General features: G+C 50.5%; 1 protein-coding gene across 1 annotated transcript in view; it reads left to right on the top strand.

Annotated features, from left to right (window-relative positions):
* LOC137433184 (CUB and sushi domain-containing protein 3-like) overlaps nt 1-18,612 on the top strand; it is a 1,533,363-nt gene that overhangs the window by 660,973 nt on the left and 853,778 nt on the right. Inside the window, exons 12-14 of the mRNA XM_078783994.1 lie at nt 16,322-16,382; nt 16,548-16,672; nt 16,754-16,875. Coding sequence (XP_078640120.1) covers nt 16,322-16,382; nt 16,548-16,672; nt 16,754-16,875 — 308 coding nt within the window. The remainder of the gene's footprint in view (nt 1-16,321; nt 16,383-16,547; nt 16,673-16,753; nt 16,876-18,612) is intronic.

The following is an 18,612-nucleotide window of genomic DNA, read 5'->3' as shown; positions in this document are numbered from 1 at the left end:
GGGAAGGCCCCTCCTGGCTCTGTCACCCCTCGGTGCCCTCTGGCACTGGGCTACCCGGGTCCGTCCTCCGGATCCTCGGGCCCCATCCACAACAACTACTTTCGGCTCCCAGAGCCCACCTGCGGCCTCACCTGGCCGACATCCTCACAGTGGTGGAGTGCCCAAACCAACTACACACACTAACAGGCTACACGCCCAGCCATTTCCACAACACGAATGCACCCATCCAAACATCATTCTTCCACCCGCACCACAGATGCCAATATCCAACCACAATTTACCTGTACCCTCTACCTAACACTTACACTACCCGCCCCGGGTATCCGTGATGGGGGTCCACTCTTCCCCCATTCACACCTTCGCACCATCCACTCCACTCCATAGTTTCCACCATACTCACTCCACGACCATCCATTCCAATACTCCAGATATTCCACACTACCATTTATTCCATACACCTGTTTCTCATACCTGTTGTTGCACACCTGTGCACTCACACCTGGTGCCACCTGCACCCTCCTCCTCTTCCTGGACCAGTTGGTCAACACAACACACATCACCATCACTATCACTCTCACTCATACACTGCTCCATCCACCTGTCCAGTTGCACACCTGTGCAATCACACCTGTTCACCATACACTTTTCACAATACACTTCTAAATACACCTCCAACACTCACACAGGCATCATCTAAACTACCTGTTGCCCTGCTAACTTAGTGCTCCCCGTCTTCCCTTTAAACTAAGCACATACCACGTCATTATCATCCACACTAATCTACCTGCGTCCCCACTACAGGTATCCTTGTCACTAACTAATCTTAACGTTACCTCATGTCATCTTCGCTAGATCCCTACACACGTTATATCCTAACCCTCCCGGGCTAGTTTTCACTGCCATCAACCCCATAATCTAGTGCTCCTTTGCCCCCCGCTGTGAGGGATGGTGGATTGGCCATCCCTTCACATGGGGCATTTCCCACTATAAATTTTGCTCGTCCAATTTCCACAAATCAAAATTTTCCAATTACTGCAAATTCTATTCACTTTTCTAAATTTCGGATCAAAACCACTATCACTATTATCATCATCACAGTCCACTATATCCTAGCCTCGGTGCGTCATGACATCATTAAACTCGGCTTCGTAAAGCCGAGCAATGAATTCGGGTGGGTTGGTCGCCTGCAGGTTGAATCCGTCCGGCTTTCGGTTCAAGGGAGGTGGTTTGGTCGGGCCGAGATTCCACGCACCATCTCGGCGCGGCACCTTGCGGTCCCGGGCCCGATGGCTCAATCTCCCCCGGTCGGAACCCCGTCCCTGCGAGGGGGCACCGTCCGCTTCCTCCCACTCGCCCTTGAACCGGGCCGGTCGCCTCGCCCGGCAAGGCCCGGACTCGACCGTGCGGGGCGGGGCCAAGCCCGAATCGGCAACGACGCTTCAAAGAGAAACGACGCAGCTTCGATCCGCGCCGGGCCTCGCACCCAACAAAGCACACCGCGCCCCGAGTGCTCGCATCGGCTATCCGTCGCTCTAACCGCTAACCCGGTTACCGTCGATGCTTCACATGCATGCTCACACGCATACGCTACCCCTTTCACCCTCACAAAACCTGGCGTTCCAACGCCGTCCGTACATTCCACCAACGTACTCCCTGTTACACACCACACCTCTTGCGCACACTCGCTGTTCGCACACTCCCTTAACACACCTCGCGCACCGTCTTGCGCACTCTCCCTTGGTACGTACTCTGTACCACTCACCATGGGCGTGCACCCTTGTATCCACCCACTAACGCGCTCACATGGGCTCTCCCACACTCGCGCTACCACCAACTCAGGTGTGCTTCCTCGCACACCCTCAACCATTCCAAGCGTGCATTCTCGCACCCGCTCCACCACCAACTCACTCTCCGGGTCACTCTCACCCTCGCACGTACACTCCGTACACCCCGACGTGCATTCTCGCTCGCACTCGGTTTCACTCTCACACTTTATAACACACCCACTCGCCGACGCACACTTTTTCCTCACACGCGTGCCATTTCCACTCACAAGGGACCCTTCACCAACGCCCGGATGCTTCCTCGATCCCAAGCGCGCGAAAATTCTTTTGTCGCCAAACATCCTCTTACAAAATCTACCCGCACAATATACAGCCCATCTCACCTTCGGGGTTCTTCTTCCTCCCTGCACCAAAACCTGCAAACTCTTTATTTGGTTAGTGAGCACACCATTATGATTTGAGCAGGGACTTTGTACATATTCCATCTTTTCCTCCCGCCGCGAGTGGTTTTCTAAGTCCCCGGTCTCTTCAATTTCAATGCCCACTTCCACTTTTTCTTTACTCACCTCGACGACCGTTGGCTTTAATAAAATTCCCTCTACCTCATCGGTCGCCGGCTTTTCCAAACCCCGTGTCGCGATTTCTACCCCCGTCATTGTACCCGTGCTTTCCTCCGCTTCGCTCAACCAGCGCTTCTCGACCCGCTTTACCTCCTCGTGCACCCGTGGGACCTGCTCGCCCAACTTGCGGTCTCTGTCCCTCTGCTCCCTTTCCTCCCAATCGGCCCCCATCCTATCAATTTTTGCATTCCTTTGGGCCATGAAGGCTTGCATTTGGGCCACCATTGGTAGTACAAAGGGTACTGTCACGATTTGTAGCAACAAAAGGTTCGAATCAAACTGCGGCGCTGCTACGGTCACGGGCGCGGTCCCTGCAGCCATGTGCGAGGCGCCATTTTGCGCGCCCGTAACCACGTGCGCGAGAGCGCCATTTTGTGCGCCTGATACCCCCACGACCGCACCTTCTTTACTCTCCTCCACCATTTTCATCATTTCTTCCCTGGGGTCCTGGGTCGATTCCACCCCGTCTATCTCTCCCACCGACATCCCGTCGCCTTGACCAGCCATGGCGCGATTTCAAAATTCGGGTTTTGCTTTAAAACACAAATTTTCAGCAGCTCGTAATTTTGAGCGCGTTAAGCGCGCTTCGGGCCTCGTATCTCACTCCCCGACACCAATTTGTTACTGTAATAACACAATTGGTGTCCAAAATTTGGGCTAAATAAATTTAGTCCCAGGTTCAAATCCCACCTCCTGACTACCAATTTGTTACGGTCCGCGGATTAGATGTTATTTTGACCGAGCGGTGGTGTAACCGCGGCCGAACAGTTATTCCCCGACTAAAACCCGATTCACCCTGAACGTTGGCCGTATCGCGCCACAGCTACTCAATCTGGAAAGCTCTAAAGCGACCGAATGCAAAGAGGAAGAGGACGTACAGAAGAGTAACGGGATTTATTACTATTTACACACACAAGCAAAAAGGAGCAGTCACGATTATGTACAGGGACATGAGACGCAGGTGACACAGTGAATTCCTTATACAAGCTTAATTACCTACCCAGGACAGAACAAACAAAGACGACTCACACGGGGAATTGCAGAGTGGATTGGCTGGAAGGAGGTGTGTGGCTGGAGGGGGAGGACGGCACGGAGCTGGCTGGAGCTTGATCCCGCACGGGACGTCGGGCTGGACCTCGACGGCCGCTGATGCCACCGATCCTGTCGTGTGCGCGGGATCACGGGTCGGATCACGGGTCGGATCACGGGTCGGATCACGGTCGGAGCCGACGCGCTGGTGGGGGGTCTGGCATGACGGGTTCTCTCCTCTCTCTTTCTTTTGTCCAACCACTCTTTCTCCAACGCAACCACTCAACGCAACCACTGACCACCCCTGACGACCAACTCAGCTCTTGACATGGACCTCTCTTTTCGCTCTTGCTCTGACGACCCAGCTCTTTCCTTTGTACTCGTCTCTCCTCTGTAAAAGCTCATCTCTTTGTCTCAGTAAAAGCGCATCTGCTTGGGGAACGCCCCCGCGGCGGGTTATATAGGCCCCGCCCCTCAACCTTTGCAAACCTCCCCCAAACGCTCTTCCTCCGCCCTCTCAAATCAAACCCCTCGTGCTCGGTTGGTTGTTCGGGGCTGGCTCACTCCTCCCCTCTATGACGAGGTGGAGACACGCCTTTCTTCCCCAACCCTGCCTCGTGGCCAATGGTGGTTGAAGAAAACCGCCCAAAATGCAGTTGGCCATTGAAATGAAATGAAAGGGGACCTATTCTTATTTCACTTGGTGCAATGGAGTATTTAAATTAATGGGAGACACAGCCTTACCCTAAGACACATAATAAGATATAAGCTACTGAACAAGGGTTTTATTGGGTCCTGCAATGTGGTGTTTATGGAATAACTACCGAGACGCCCTTTGACCTTTACACTACGGAGGTATTTACAAGGAATCATTACATTTTACAGAGGGTGATATTTACAACAATTTACTATACAATAAAAAAAAAAACCCATTCTCATATCCACAACAATATGTATATATGTGTAGTGATATGACCAACTAGGCGGAGGTATGCTCTCTAGTGATTGCCGTTCTAGTTTGGCTTGTTACCCATCCTTCGAAACTCTGCGCTCTGCCCTGCAACCCCTGGGACAGCTTCATATTTCCCTTCTGTCCTCTTCTTGGTCAATGTCTCTGGTTCACCCCACTGACGTGATTCATTCTTGCCATAACCTGATCAGTATCCACGTCTTTCCACCTCTCTTGCCCAATTTGAATGATTGACTGTGGTGTATGTGGCACCAAAGGACATGCAGCTTTTTTGGTATAGTTTTTCTCGAATGATTGCTGACTGTTTTTGACGTTCACATCCTGGATTCATTGTGAATTGTTTATTTATTTCCTGAGAAACTTTGTCCCTCTCGTTTTGCCACATTGACATTTGAGTTTAATTGGTATTTCCGGATGGTTAAATTGGTAATGATCCTGTTTTATCATTGGCGTCCTTCATTCACCATGTTCTCGACGAATGAACATGTGCACGTGTGGTGATAATACAGGGAGCCCTACAGCTCTTACTGCCTGATTCCAAAAGTACATAATGGTGTGGGGTCTATTTTCCTGGCATGGCCTTGGTCCACTCATTCCATTAGAACGTAGGGTTGATGCAGCACAATACGTTGCCATCTTGAGAGATCATCTGCATCCCATAATGCAGCGCTGCCATCTTGAGAGATCATCTGCATCCCATAATCCAGCATTTGATGATGGGAGGGGTGTCTTTCAGGATGACAATTCTCCAGTCCACAGGGCACATGTTGACAACGGGTGGTTTGAGAAGGACAAAGACAAAGTTGCCCATCTTCCATGGCCCATCCAATAGCCGGACCTCAATCCCATAGAGCATATGCAGCACAGTTTGGAGAGGTGCCTAAGGCCATGCTTTCTATAAAACTATCACACCAACGTGCATTGGAGGACTTCCTTGTGGAAGAATGGTACCACATTCCAGCAGAACAGTCCCAGACCCTTTTTGAAGCCATGCCACGTTGTCTCCATGCCTCCTGGATGCACGTGGTGGCACAATATATGACTAAGTGACATTCTGTTGGTATTTACATATTTTGGTCCACTACCTGTATCAGTGTATCACGCACACGCACACACCCTGCTCCTGCAGCGACCTTTTCCAGTGACTGCCTGCCTTTCACGGTCACTGTTAGGTCCTCCAAAAACAAGATCTCCATTGAAATCTCTCATTAAATGACCACGCGCTTGACGTGACCAATGAGCCCTTGTTTAATTCCTGAAATGGTTGTGGTACCTCAATTAAGCGATCTCGGAAGTAGACGAGTGTTGCATCTAATCACTGATATGAATCCAAAGGACAAGTTTAATGTTGCCCACTTTCTTTGTAGTAATGTGAGGTGCATTTAATCACTGGAAGGACCACTATAAGCAAGTGCAATTCCTTTGCACTAATGTGCGGTGTGTGTGATGCATTTACTTTAATAAACACAGTAGAATACATCATAACAAACTCATTATGAACCATTTTTATATCAGTTTATATGTGAATACCATCGATGCCATGCAGTGTGTGTTGTCCTGTGCTTGGATATAGTCCTCATCATTCAATCAGACAACACTAAACTATTTTCCTGTTTATTGCAGGCATTTGTAAAACGGTCACACAGCGTGTCATGTGGGTAAAATTATCACGCTATTCCTGCATCGCCAATGAAAACGCTTATGCTGTACTGTTTTGCCTTCTCATTATAATTGACCCTAATACCCTTTGCATACAAAGCAAAAACCGGGGTTAAACAATTGGGTCATTTCTGGCCCTTTCTCTATCCATCTATCAACATTAGTTTATGATCGAGGAGCAACTTAATTTCAATTGAATGTTACATTTTGAATCCGAATCGGACCCATGAATCGGAAAACAAATCTGCCTCTGAATTCATCCCGATCGCACATGCGCAGAGAGGAGTGAGATATAATTGTTTTTCTCTGTGTGTCTGCCTGGCAATCAAACAATATTGGAAATCATTCCAAGTAGGAAAGTCACTGTTTTTAAGGATGTCGTAAAGGACACAAACAACAGTCATGAATAAGTAATGTAACGTGTTTAATAAGGTGGTGAAGGAACTGCGCTCCAACGCGAGTCGAAAGAATTGACGCGACTAAAGACGGAATTCGTCCGAGTTGCTTTATTGAAACAAAACAGCTCAGGTATTCTGACAAGCCCGTTTATCGGGCAGCAATATATATACACATTTATGTCGGGAAGTTTGCCCGGCAAAAGCTATACCGGGCATGCCCGGGTATCAAGGGCGAGCCTTGGAAAGGCGAGTCTGGACCTGCCCGGGCGTGTTTGGCTGCGGCCTGGCAAGTCGAGGCTGGGCGTGCCCGGGCGCTCTGGGCGAGCACTGGAAAGGCGATAGCGGGCATGCCCGGACGCTCTGGGCGAGCCCTGGAAAGGCGATAGCGGGCATGCCCGGACGCTCTGGGCGTGCCCTGGAATTCTGGAAAGGCGATAGCGGGCATGCCCGGACGCTCTGGGCGAGCCCTGGAAAGGCGATAGCGGGCATGCCCGGACGCTCTGGGCGAGCCCTGGAAAGGCGAGAGCGGGCATGCCCGGGAAAGACGAGACTGGGCGTGCCCGGGAGGTTCGGGCGTGCCCGGGAACAGTGAGTCCGGGCATGCCCGGGAGAGGCGCGTCTGGCCGTGTTCTGGCCGGTGCAAGGCGATTATGTACATCCAGCGGTAACCGCTACACACGCCCCTCCAGAATCGACCTGCACCGGCAGGGTCAATTTAAGGGGGGTCCGGATGACCCGGCCGAAGCGACCCCTGGAGGGTCGTGGGGAGGGGTCTGACGTGGTGGTGGGTGGTCGAGCGGGGGGAACTGTGGACGGGGGGCGGCCTCGCCGCAGAGGAAGGGCCAACCGTGGTGGTCGGTCGACGTCCATGTGCGCCGGTTTGAGGCGGTCCACAGAAATCCGGTCCGGCCGGCCGCCGAAGTCGACGATGAAAGACTTGTCGCCCCGTCCCAGGACCCGGAAGGGCCCGTCGTACGGCGGCCGGAGTGGCCCCCGGTGCGCGTCATGACGCACAAAGACGTACTCCGCTGTGCGAAGCGCCGGGGGGACGTAGGACTGGAGGCCACCGTGGCGGGACGTCGGCACGGGGGCAAATCGTCGGGCGGCCTCCTGGAGGTCCGAGCGCTGGCGAGCGGCGGACCAGGGACTGGTAGCGTCAGGCACGAATTCGCCCGGGATGCGGAGTGGCTGGCCGTAGACGAGCTCGGCGGCGGACGCCTGGAGGTCTTCCTTGGGGGCCGTGCGAAGGCCCAAAAGGACCCACGGCAGCCGGTTGGCCCAACCGTCGTCCTGAAGGCCGGCCATGAGTGCTGCCTTCATGGAGCGGTGAAACCGCTCGCACAACCCATTGGCTTGGGGGTGGTAGGCCGTGGTGTGGTGCAGCGTGACCCCCCAACGAACGGGCGACCGCGCCCCAAAGCTCAGACGTGAACTGTGGGCCGCGGTCGGATGAGATGTCCGCTGGTGCGCCGAAGCGCGCGACCCAGGTGGCGATGAACGCCTGCGCCACGTCGGCGGTGGTGGTGGAGGTGAGGGGCACGGCCTCCGGCCACCTGGTGGTCCTGTCCACCATGGTGAGCAGGTGGGTGAACCCCCGCGAGGGGGGCAGGGGACCCACCAGGTCCACGTGGACGTGGTCGAAACGCCGTTCAGGCATGGCGAAAGGTGCCAGCGGGGCCTGGGTGTGGCGGTGGACCTTGGCTCGCTGGCAGGCCGTGCAGGCGTTGGCCCAGTCGCGGATGTTTCGTCGAAGGCCGTGCCAGACGAAACGCGCCGACACCAGCTTCTGAGAAGCTATCCGGCCCGGGTGAGAAAGGCCGTGGATGGAGGCGAAGATGCGGCGCTGCCAGGAAACGGGCACGATGGGGCGAGGCTGACCCTGTGAGACGTCGCAGAGCAGGACGGTGCCCGCGAAGGGGATGTCGGCCAGGCGGAGGCCCGTGTCCGCCACGCGGAGTGCCTGCACCGAGGCGTCGGTGGTCTGGTCGGCCGCCATGAGCGTGAAGTCCACGCCGAGGTGGACCGCGTTCGCGCTGGCCCGCGAAAGGCAGTCGGCCACGGCGTTGTCTTTGCCGGCGACGTGCTGGATGTCCGTGGTGAACTCCGACACGGCGGAGAGGTGGCGCTGCTGGCGGGCCGACCACGGCTCCGTGACCTTAGCCATTGCGTAGACCAACGGCTTGTGGTCGACGAAAGCCGTGAACGGGCGGCCCTCCAGGAGGTGTCGGAAATGGCGAACGGCCAGGAATATCCCGAGCAGCTCGCGGTCGAACGTGCTGTAGTTTAACTCGTTCGGCCGGAGTTGCCGGCTGAAAAAAGCGAGTGGCTGCCAAACCCCGTCCACCCATTGCTCATGGACGGCGCCCACCGCGTAGTTGGAGGCGTCCGTAGTGAGGGCGATGGGCGCGTTGAGCACCGGGTGAGCCAGCAGCGTTGCGTCGGCGAGGGCCCGTTTGGCAATGGCGAAAGCCGCGTCCATGGCCGCGGACCAAACAATGTCATGCTTGGCCGGCTTGCCCCGGAGGGCCTCGTAAAGGAGCCGCATGAGCTGAGCAGCGCGGGGCACGAATCGGTGATAAAAATTCACCATGCCGAGGAACTCTTGGAGGGCCTTGATGGAACGGGGACGCGGGAACGTGGTGATGGCCTCGACCTTGGTCGGCAGCGGCACGGCCCCGGTCTTGGTGATGCGGTGGCCCAAAAAGTCAACGGTCGTCGCGCCGAAGTGGCATTTGACCGGGTTGACAATTAAGCCGTGCTCGCTGAGGCGACCGAACAGTGTTCGGAGGTGGAGGAGGTGCTCGGCGCGGGATGTGCTGGCAACGAGGATGTCGTCCAGATAGACGAAAAGAAACGGCAGGTCGCGCAGCACGCCGTCCATCAAGCGCTGGAACGCCTGGGCCGCGTTCTTGAGGCCAAACGGCATCCGCAAAAATTCGAACAGGCCGAACGGCATGATGACGGCCGTCTTCGGGACGTCGGCCGCCTGGACAGGTACCTGGTGGTAGCCCCGTATCAGGTCAATTTTCGAAAAGATGACCCGTCCCGCCAAACGGGCGGAAAAGTCCTGAATATGCGGGATCGGGTACCTGTCGGGGGTGGTAGCGTCATTGAGATGGCGGTAGTCGCCACACGGGCACCATCCACCCCCCGGCTTTGGCACGATGTGCAGTGGCGAGGCCCACGCGCTATCGGAGCGCCGCACGATGCCGAGGTGCTCCAACGCGTCGAATTCGGCCTTTGCCACGGCGAGCTTGGCTGGGTCGAGGCGGCGGGCCCTGGCGTAGACTGGCGGGCCCGTAGTGGGTATGTGGTGCTCTATCCCGTGCCGCACCGCGACGGCCGAAAACGTCGGCCGCGTGAGGGCCGGGAATTCCACGAGCAGGCGAGTGAACTCGTTCGTTGCCGGGAGGGCGCACGCCAGTTCGGTCGGCGCGGAGCTGCTCATTGTGCACGCCAGGGAGCTGAAGGTCTCGGCGTGGACAAGGCGACGTCGTTTGACGTCGACCAGCAGCCCGTGCGCGCAGAGGAAGTCGGCGCCCAGCAAAGCCACGGGGACGCTGGTGGTAACAAAAGTCCATTGAAAGCGCTGGCTGCCGAAGCAGAGGGTGACGACGCGTGGGCCGAAAGTGCATATGGCCGAGCCATTAGCAGCGACCAAAGAGGGGCCGCAAACTGCGTCCAGCCTGTCCTGCTCGGAGGCAGGTATGACGCTCAGTTGGGCGCCGGTGTCGCACAGGAAACGCCGTCCAGACGCTTTGTCCCGAATAAACAGCAAGTTGCCCGAGTGGCCGGCGCTCATGGCTGGGAATGAACGCCGGCCCGGCCGTTTCCCGACCTGCCGAAAGTGCACGGGGGCCGGCACGTCCGAGCCTTGTGTCCGAACCTGGCGTGGTAATAACACCACGCCCGGTCAGGTGGAGGCCCCGGCTGTCGTGTCGGAAGCGGGCGGTGCGGCGTGGCGGCCGCCAGTTGCACCGGCAGTTCGGCCTCCAACCGCGCAGGGCGCTCGGGCGTCATGGGCGTCGCCTCGGACGGCGGCGGGCTCCAGGTAACCGCGCCGATGTGCTGGCCCGCCGAGGAGATCTTATCGGCTTCCCTGGCGAGGGCGTGGGAATCCGTGATCAACGTGCCAGCCAGGGCGAGGCGTACCGGGTTAGGCAGCTGACGGAGGAACAGCTCCCGGAACAGGAATGCCGGAGAGTGCTCGCCGAGCAACGAGAGCATATAGTCCATGCGCTCGGACGGGCGCGTGTCGCCGAGCTCGGGCAGGTCAAGCAGGCGCCGTGCGCGTGCTGCCGGTGAGAGGGCGAAAGCGCCGAGGAGGAGCGTCTTCAGCGCGTCGTATTTGTCAGCAGCCGGCGGGTGCTGGAGGAGGCTCAAGGCGCGGGCCGCGGTGGTGGAACCGAGCGCCGCCACAACATGGTGGAAGCGGGTGTCGTCCGCGGTGATGCCTCGCAGGGCGAACTGGGAGTCCGCCTGGGTGAACCAAACAGCCGCGTGAGTCTCCCAGAAGGTAGGCAGTTTAAGCGTCACTGCCGTATCCCTGTCGGTAGGTCACCAACGAAGGAACTGCGCTCCAACGCGAGTCGAAAGAATTGACGCGACCAAAGACGGAATTCGTCCGAGTTGCTTTATTGAAACAAAACAGCTCAGGTATTCTGACAAGCCAGTTTTTCGGGCAACAATATATATACACATTTATGTCGGGAAGTTTGCCCGGCAAAAGCTATACCGGGCATGCCCGGGTATCAAGGGCGAGCCTTGGAAAGGCGAGTCTGGACCTGCCCGGGCGTGTTTGGCTGCGGCCTGGCAAGTCGAGGCTGGGCATGCCCGGGCGCTCTGGGCGAGCACTGGAAAGGCGATAGCGGGCATGCCCGGACGCTCTGGGCGAGCCCTGGAAAGGCGATAGCGGGCATGCCAGGACCCTCTGGGCGTGCCCTGGAAAGGCGATAGCGGGCATGCCCGGACGCTCTGGGCGAGCCCTGGAAAGGCGATAGCGGGCATGCCCGGACGCTCTGGGCGAGCCCTGGAAAGGCGAGAGCGGGCATGCCCAGGAAAGACGAGACCGGGCGTGCCCGGGAGGTTCGGGCGTGCCCAGGAACAGTGAGTCCGGGCATGCCCGGGAGAGGCGCGTCTGGGCGTGTTCTGGCCGGTGCAAGGCGATTATGTACATCCAGCGGTAACCGCTACAGTGGTGTAATAAATGGACACCGTGACAAAGGTGGTACAACAGTGGTAAATTCCGGAATTTTTTTTATTCCACCTTTACAATCATTATTTTATTTCAATTTAATTATAAAGCTGAACACTATCGAACACAAATTGCCTTCTTGTCTCTTCCAAGAACCTCCAGATTTGCAGTACTTGGACGTATTAAATAAGGTGATGTATAAGGTTGATGTACAAGACTGCTTCAAGAGTGCTGAACTCCTGGAATTTTTTTACAATGACCGTTAAAATCATTATTTTATTTCAATTGAAGTATAAACTTGAACACTTCAGGGGTAACTTGTTCTATGAACTCTCTAGTTTAGCTTGTTTTTTTAAATTCTGAATTGAGAAAAAAAAAAACTTTATTTTTTTGCTCTTTGCCAATTCAAAAATATTACATAGGAACTGCATTCCAATAAAGTTATCCTGTTTGGTCCCTTTCAGTAATTGGAGCATCCATCCAAAAAGTGGAAGTGGGTTGGGAATAAAAAAGTTGACCTTGTTATTAATTGTGCACTCAAAGTTTCCACAATACGATTAAAAGATTGACAGATGAATTCTCCTTACCGACAACCAAGATGACGTCTTTCACCTTTATGCTTGACAAGCCACTGAAAGTCATTGAATTGTTAGAGAAGCATAAACAAGTGCTCACAAAATATCAGATGATCTCAAGGTCGTCAAAACTCAAACTCAGAACATTTTGAAGAGAAAAACAGAACTTTTGAGTGACTTCTCAAACAATGGTTTGAGCGACAGTTTTGAACTGGAATTGGATAGGTACCTATAAGTTGTGGGGAAGGAGGGTTGGGTATATGAGTGTTGGCAGATTTGCACAGGCTTGATGGGTATATGAGGCTTGATGGGCCAAAGAGGCTTGATGGGCCTAAGAGGCTTGATGGGCCTCTTCCTTGCATTGAAGTTCCTTGTGTAGTCTGCCTGGTGTCCGGAAATAACAGATGAGAACAAAGGTCAATGAAGACACCAATTTCCTATGCTCGGAGTCGTCTCAAGCTGCAACGGCCAGGTAGATAAACAACTACTGGACCACTGGTGAAGGCAAAGGCCTTGCAGTTTGTTACTCGATTGGATTTCACACCATTAAACCCTTAAGATTTATGCCTGCCATCATTTTGAGAAGACATAACATGGTGTTCGGGGAAAAGTGTGGTGAGAGAGATACAGTCATGTGAAAAAGTAAGTACACCCCATGTAAAGTTTTCACTTTTTCAACATATTTCAACATACAGCTATTTGATCTTCATTTCAACAATATTGAGAGATAAAGGTGATATAATATTACAAATATCATGGAACATTTACATTTTGTAGTCCATTGTATAATTTAAATAAACATAAATGCAAATTTTACATGTGGAAAAACTAAGTGCACCCTTGTCTCTAATAGGTGGTATTGCCCCCTTTGGCAGAAACAACCTCAAGTAGGCGTTTCTTATAACTGTCTACCAGTCTCTGACATCGACAGGGAGAAATTTTTCCCCACTTCTCCATGCAGAATTCTTTCAGCTGTGCGATGTTTGAGGGGTTTCTTGCATGCACAGCTCGTTTCAAATCCCCCCACAACATCTCGATGGGATTTAGATCCGGGCTTTGACTTGGCCATTCCAGAACCCTCCATTTCTTTCTTTTCAGCCATTCCTTGGTGGATTTACTGGTATGTTTAGGGTCATTGTCATGTTGCAAGGTCCACCTTCGGTTGAGCTTCAACTTTCCGACAGATGGCCTCACATTATCCTCAAGCACCCTCTTGTACAATGAAGAATTCATAGTGGATTCTATGACGGTGAGCTGTCCAGGCCCTGATGCAGCAAAGCTGCCCCAAACCATAATATTTCCACCACCATGCTTTACAGTTGGTATCAGGTTATTGTGGTCAAATGCTGTCTTTGGTTTTTGCCAAACATGTCTTCTGGTACTGTGGCCAAATAGCTCTACCTTTGACTCATCTGTCCAGAGCACATTGTTCCAGAAGTGCTGGTCTTTGCATAGGTGTTCATTGGCAAACTTTAGTCTTGCTCTGATGTTCTTTCTGGACAGCAAAGGTTTCCTCCTGGCACACCTCCCATGTAGATCAAATTTGTGCAGCCACTTTCTAATGGTAGACTCGTGCACTTTGACATCAACAGTGGCAAGAGCTACCTGTAGGTCCCGTGATGACATTCTGTGGTTCTTAGAGACTTCTTTTAGCATCTTGCGGTCTGCTCTCCGGCTGAACTTGCTGGGGCGGCCTGGCCTGAACAAGTTGGCAGTTGTTTGGAATCTTCTCCACTTGTAGATGATCTTCCGGACAGTCGAATGATTGATTTCAAATTGTTTGGAGATCTTTTTAAATCCCTTCCCAGACTCGTAGGCATCTATAACCTTCTTTCTGAAGGCCTCAGAGAGCTCTTTTGATCTAGGCATGGTGATGCCGCACACTTCAACAACAAAGAGCAAACCAAACTAAATGTCTGAGGTTTAAATAAGACAGGTTCCTCCAAGATCCTCTCTAACGATGTTCTAATCATTTGCACCTGAGCTGGTGCACCTGATTCTAATTTTAGGTATTTGAAGTAGTGATAAATGTGTGGGTGTACTCACTTTTCCCACATGCGAAATTTGCATTGATGTTTATTTAAATTATACAATGGACTGCAAAATGTAAATATTTCATGATATTTGTTATATTATATCACCTTTATCTATCAATATTGTTGAAATGAAGATCAAATAGCTGTATATTGAAATATGTTGAAAAAGTCAAAACTTTACATGGGGTGTACTTACTTTTTCATGTGACTGTAGATGGATGTCAATGACAACCATCAATATGGCTTGGGTTCCTTAGTTTTTTGCTTGACTGAACAGACAAGTCTCTCAGCTCGCCTGGAATAAGAGTCCTTTTTGGCTTTGTTGCATTAAGAGACTACTTGCCTTCAAAGACCACATTTTGGGCTTTCCTTGATTGGTCTTTGTACATAATAATATGGCATTGCATATCTATCTTTCTCTGTCATGGAAATATCGAGATGGCTTGATCAGAATAATCAAGTGTTTTACGACCAACATATTTTACTATCAAAAGGATCTTTTCTTGCATTTGGCTAATATTCAAGATGACCATATCGATGAGGAAACAAATAAATAGGCTGGGGTTAATTGTGTCACTAAAATTATATAAATCAAATCACGTAATCCACCTTTTGATAATCGTTTTGCAAGAGTAATATTATAATAAATGTAATAATAGTATCTTTGCTGTTGATAAAATGACATCACTCCATAGATTAATGTTATAATTATAGTATTTTCATGGATTATTACATCAATACTTTTGTCGTGTACAATTAATGCATTGCACCATACGATTTTGCAATATAAATGTCCCGTAATGAATCAGTACACGACACCTTTCTGTCGTTTATTCTTTGAATGGAATATTTTATTTGCTCTCCTTTATGTGGTGATCATGGTACTATACAGTTTGCATTGAAATGAAAGGGCTGGCGGTATGGCCTGGAGGTACACACACCGGCCTCCAAGCTGTCTATCCTGTGTTTGAATCCAGACCCAGCTATAAACTGTCATCCCTGTGTTTCATAGGCAAAGTAATTCATCAATGTGTGTACCGTTCTTTAACAAATTTCAAATTCCTGCACTGACCTACAGGGGGCACTGCATCGGCGGCACAGCCATGCCCCCAGCCAATGATGCTACCCCGCAGCCTTGTGCTGCATATGGACGAAGAATCCCAGCCAATGATGCTACCCCGCAGCCTTGTGCTGCATATGGACGAAGAATAATTTAAATTTAAAGCACAGTTTGTTTAAAGCACTTTGTGAACCTTTATGGTCTAATTTTGATGCATCTGTGGATCAGAAAACCAATTGCCTAACATGGAAGAAAAACTATTTACTAATGTTGAATTTTCAGTGAATTGGCTGCAATTGTTTTAGCAAAATAGCATTAGTTCATTTTTTAGCAATTACTTTTTGTTGGTGGCCACACATTTACTGATCACCTCTCAAGTTGGCTTGAGAGTTAAGCCTGCTGTTGGCTTAGCGGTTAGGGTGTGGCTTGAGATCCTAGGATCCTGGGTTCGAATCCTGGTCGATGGCTGAATTAACAAACCAAGGAGATTGACTCAACCGGTCATCCTTCCGAGGTCGGCAAATTGAGTACCAGTTCACTGGTAATTCCCTGTGTGTCGCAAGAGGCGACTAACAAGGTTGGCGGCAGGAAGAGCATCTGGCCATAAAACATTGCTTCAAAAAAGGGGACCACGGTGCCCCAAAAAGGCCTCTAAAGTTGGTTATTCTTCTTCTTCTTCTTCAACTTCATCTTCTCATACGGTTGTATTTTTCATATTTCCCCTTGCCTTTACTGGATGAACCCATAACCGTCGCAAACCAATCCATATTGAACGAGAAGCTAAACTACAAGAAAATAACACAAATATGAAAAATTTCAATTCAGTGTTCTTTTAAACATTTATAGGTTTGACCTCGTTTTTACGCAAGGTGCAATGTTCATGTCCATGGTCGTAGCTATGGAGGATAGATACTTTGATCTCACGTGTCACATGCCACCATCATTTCTCATCCAGTGATTTTGCCTTGTATGCAGCGGTCGAGATGGGAGCAGAAGGCAAAGTCTGTCCAGATCCTGGCGTACCGGGGAATGGCTCACGCGTAGGAACTGACTTTCGGTAAGTATAATGATGAAGGTCTCCTCTAATGAACGGAATTATGCCTTAAAAAAAACCATATGTTTTATTCACGCCTTAACATCAGCTCTGTGCTCTCCCACTGCTTCATCTTCACCCTCACGACCCTTTAATACGACCTTGCCTTTAACTTTGACCCTGGTGCAGGCTAGGTGCTGCAGTGGAGTTTTTCTGCAATGAAGGGTTTATCCTCTTGGGTCCAAAGCAGGTGATGTGCCAGCGTCTTGCTGACTCCATTGCTGCATGGAGTGGCCCGGTCCCTGACTGCAAAGGTTAGTTAATCAGTTTCTATATAATCATCCGATATTTTAACTTCAACAAGCCAGCTGACATGCTCATTTTGCCTTGTGCAGCCAGGACATGTGGAGAGAAGGTGAAAGGGCCAAGAGGTTCCATCAGCTCTCCAAACTATCCTGGTTTCTACGGTGGAAACTCGCATTGCATTTGGCTCATATCGGCCGTCACACCACGCAAGGTGCGCTCACAACAAGCAAATAATAGACCACAGCAATGTTTTAAACGAGTTCTCGATGAGTTGTTGAATTATCTGTTCGGTGAACATGCTGCAGGACTTTGTATGAATGCGCTTCTACGATTGATTTTAATCGGAAGGCCTGGCTCTGTAATATTTTGAGTATCTAAATTGCCTTATTATGGGAGGATTTCAGAAACTGAACATTTACTTAATAGTGGGGGAAATAACTCGTGGAACCACTGGGCAGTAGGTTCCTTCAGTGCATCACATGGTTTCCCATGAGTGGTATTGTCTGGGTTTTGATCACTTGAGTAAAATTTACTGGATCATATCTGCCATCCAATGTGTTTCACGCAGGCTTAGTGCTATTTATTCCCAGTTAAGGGCCACTCTGTGGATGAAACTTCAAACCTTTTCAGTCATTGTTTCAAACAAAACCTCCAGCATTGTGTTTTGTGGTTTTAGCCATTTTGTAATCTCTGCATCTTCGGAATATTTGGTCATGTCATCAGCCCAAAAGGCATATATTCAACTAACACCACAGGTGATGTGTACAGTGAGTCCGACTGTCGATTTATCCCCACCAACGACATCTCCTGTATGTCCTGTACAGGTCCTTATTTGGGGGTGAACATTAAGGTCTGACCCTGACAAAAGGCTCCATTTGCCACAAGAACGCTGTGTAAAATATTTTTTGAAAAAAAATCAATATTTAGAGGTCGCCCAAGGCCCTTGAGTTTTACCATGTACGTGTATAGGGGAAGCTGCATAGAACAACAGTTTATCGTTCATATCTTTCCTATTTTTAACTTACATAAGCCATACTAATACCAAGTGAAACCATTAAGTGTTCCAAATTAAATTCTGTATATTTTTGATACACTTAATTCTAGATTAACTATATCCAAAGATGTACGTTGCATGTTCAAGAATCCTCTGCACACTCATCCTGGGAAAAGGTGGGTATTATCTGTTTAAAACAGGGGTGTCATGGCGACCAACCACTCATTGTTTCCCACTGCCCAGTCAGTCTTTTTGAGGGCTTGAGGAAACTTTTTCCGGTAATGCGAAACGACCAGAAGAAGGAACTGCAGTTGCTCCTCATCCTTCGTCAAGGGTCTCTTCGTCAAGTATTTGAACAAGCTTCGTCAAGCCAAACAAATAAGTATTTGAACAAGACAAATAAGAAAGATGTGAACGAAAAACTGTTGCACTGGGTAATGTTGGACTATCCATGTATGTCATATACTCATCAAAACTTGGTATAGTAAAAGCATAATTCAACAAATAAAAACCCTAATACATCAAATAATCTGTCAAGCATATGTGATGTTACTTGACATACACGAGTGATGCAACATTACCTTTGCACTGTACAGCTTCCCCCTAAACATGTATTATACACGTACATGGTAAAACTTCCAAGGTCTTGGGTGACCTCAAAATATTGATATTTTTCAAAAATATTTTACACAGTGTTTTTGTGGCAAATGGAACCTTTTGGCAGGGTCAGACCTTAAACTTTTAAAAGTCAAAAAATAAGGACCACCCTACTCTACTGTACAGTGTTGGATCTGGTATTCACCAAACAGGCGCACTTGTGATCAAGTTTACGTGATGATGAATTTAAATCGTAGTCCCTGGGAAACTTTTAAACATGTCAATCATGTTCCTTAACTATGAATGGGACCTCCTTGTTTTGTGCACGGACGGGTGATATGCTGACCAAACATCACA

The sequence above is a fragment of the Myxine glutinosa genome, chromosome 8 (genome assembly GCF_964187855.1).
Source record: "Myxine glutinosa chromosome 8, kmMyxGlut1.1, whole genome shotgun sequence".
In the NCBI taxonomy this organism is placed as follows: Eukaryota; Metazoa; Chordata; class Myxini; order Myxiniformes; family Myxinidae; genus Myxine; species Myxine glutinosa.
Note: the sequence above shows the minus strand (reverse complement) of the source record. Positions and strands in the feature narration are given on the sequence as shown.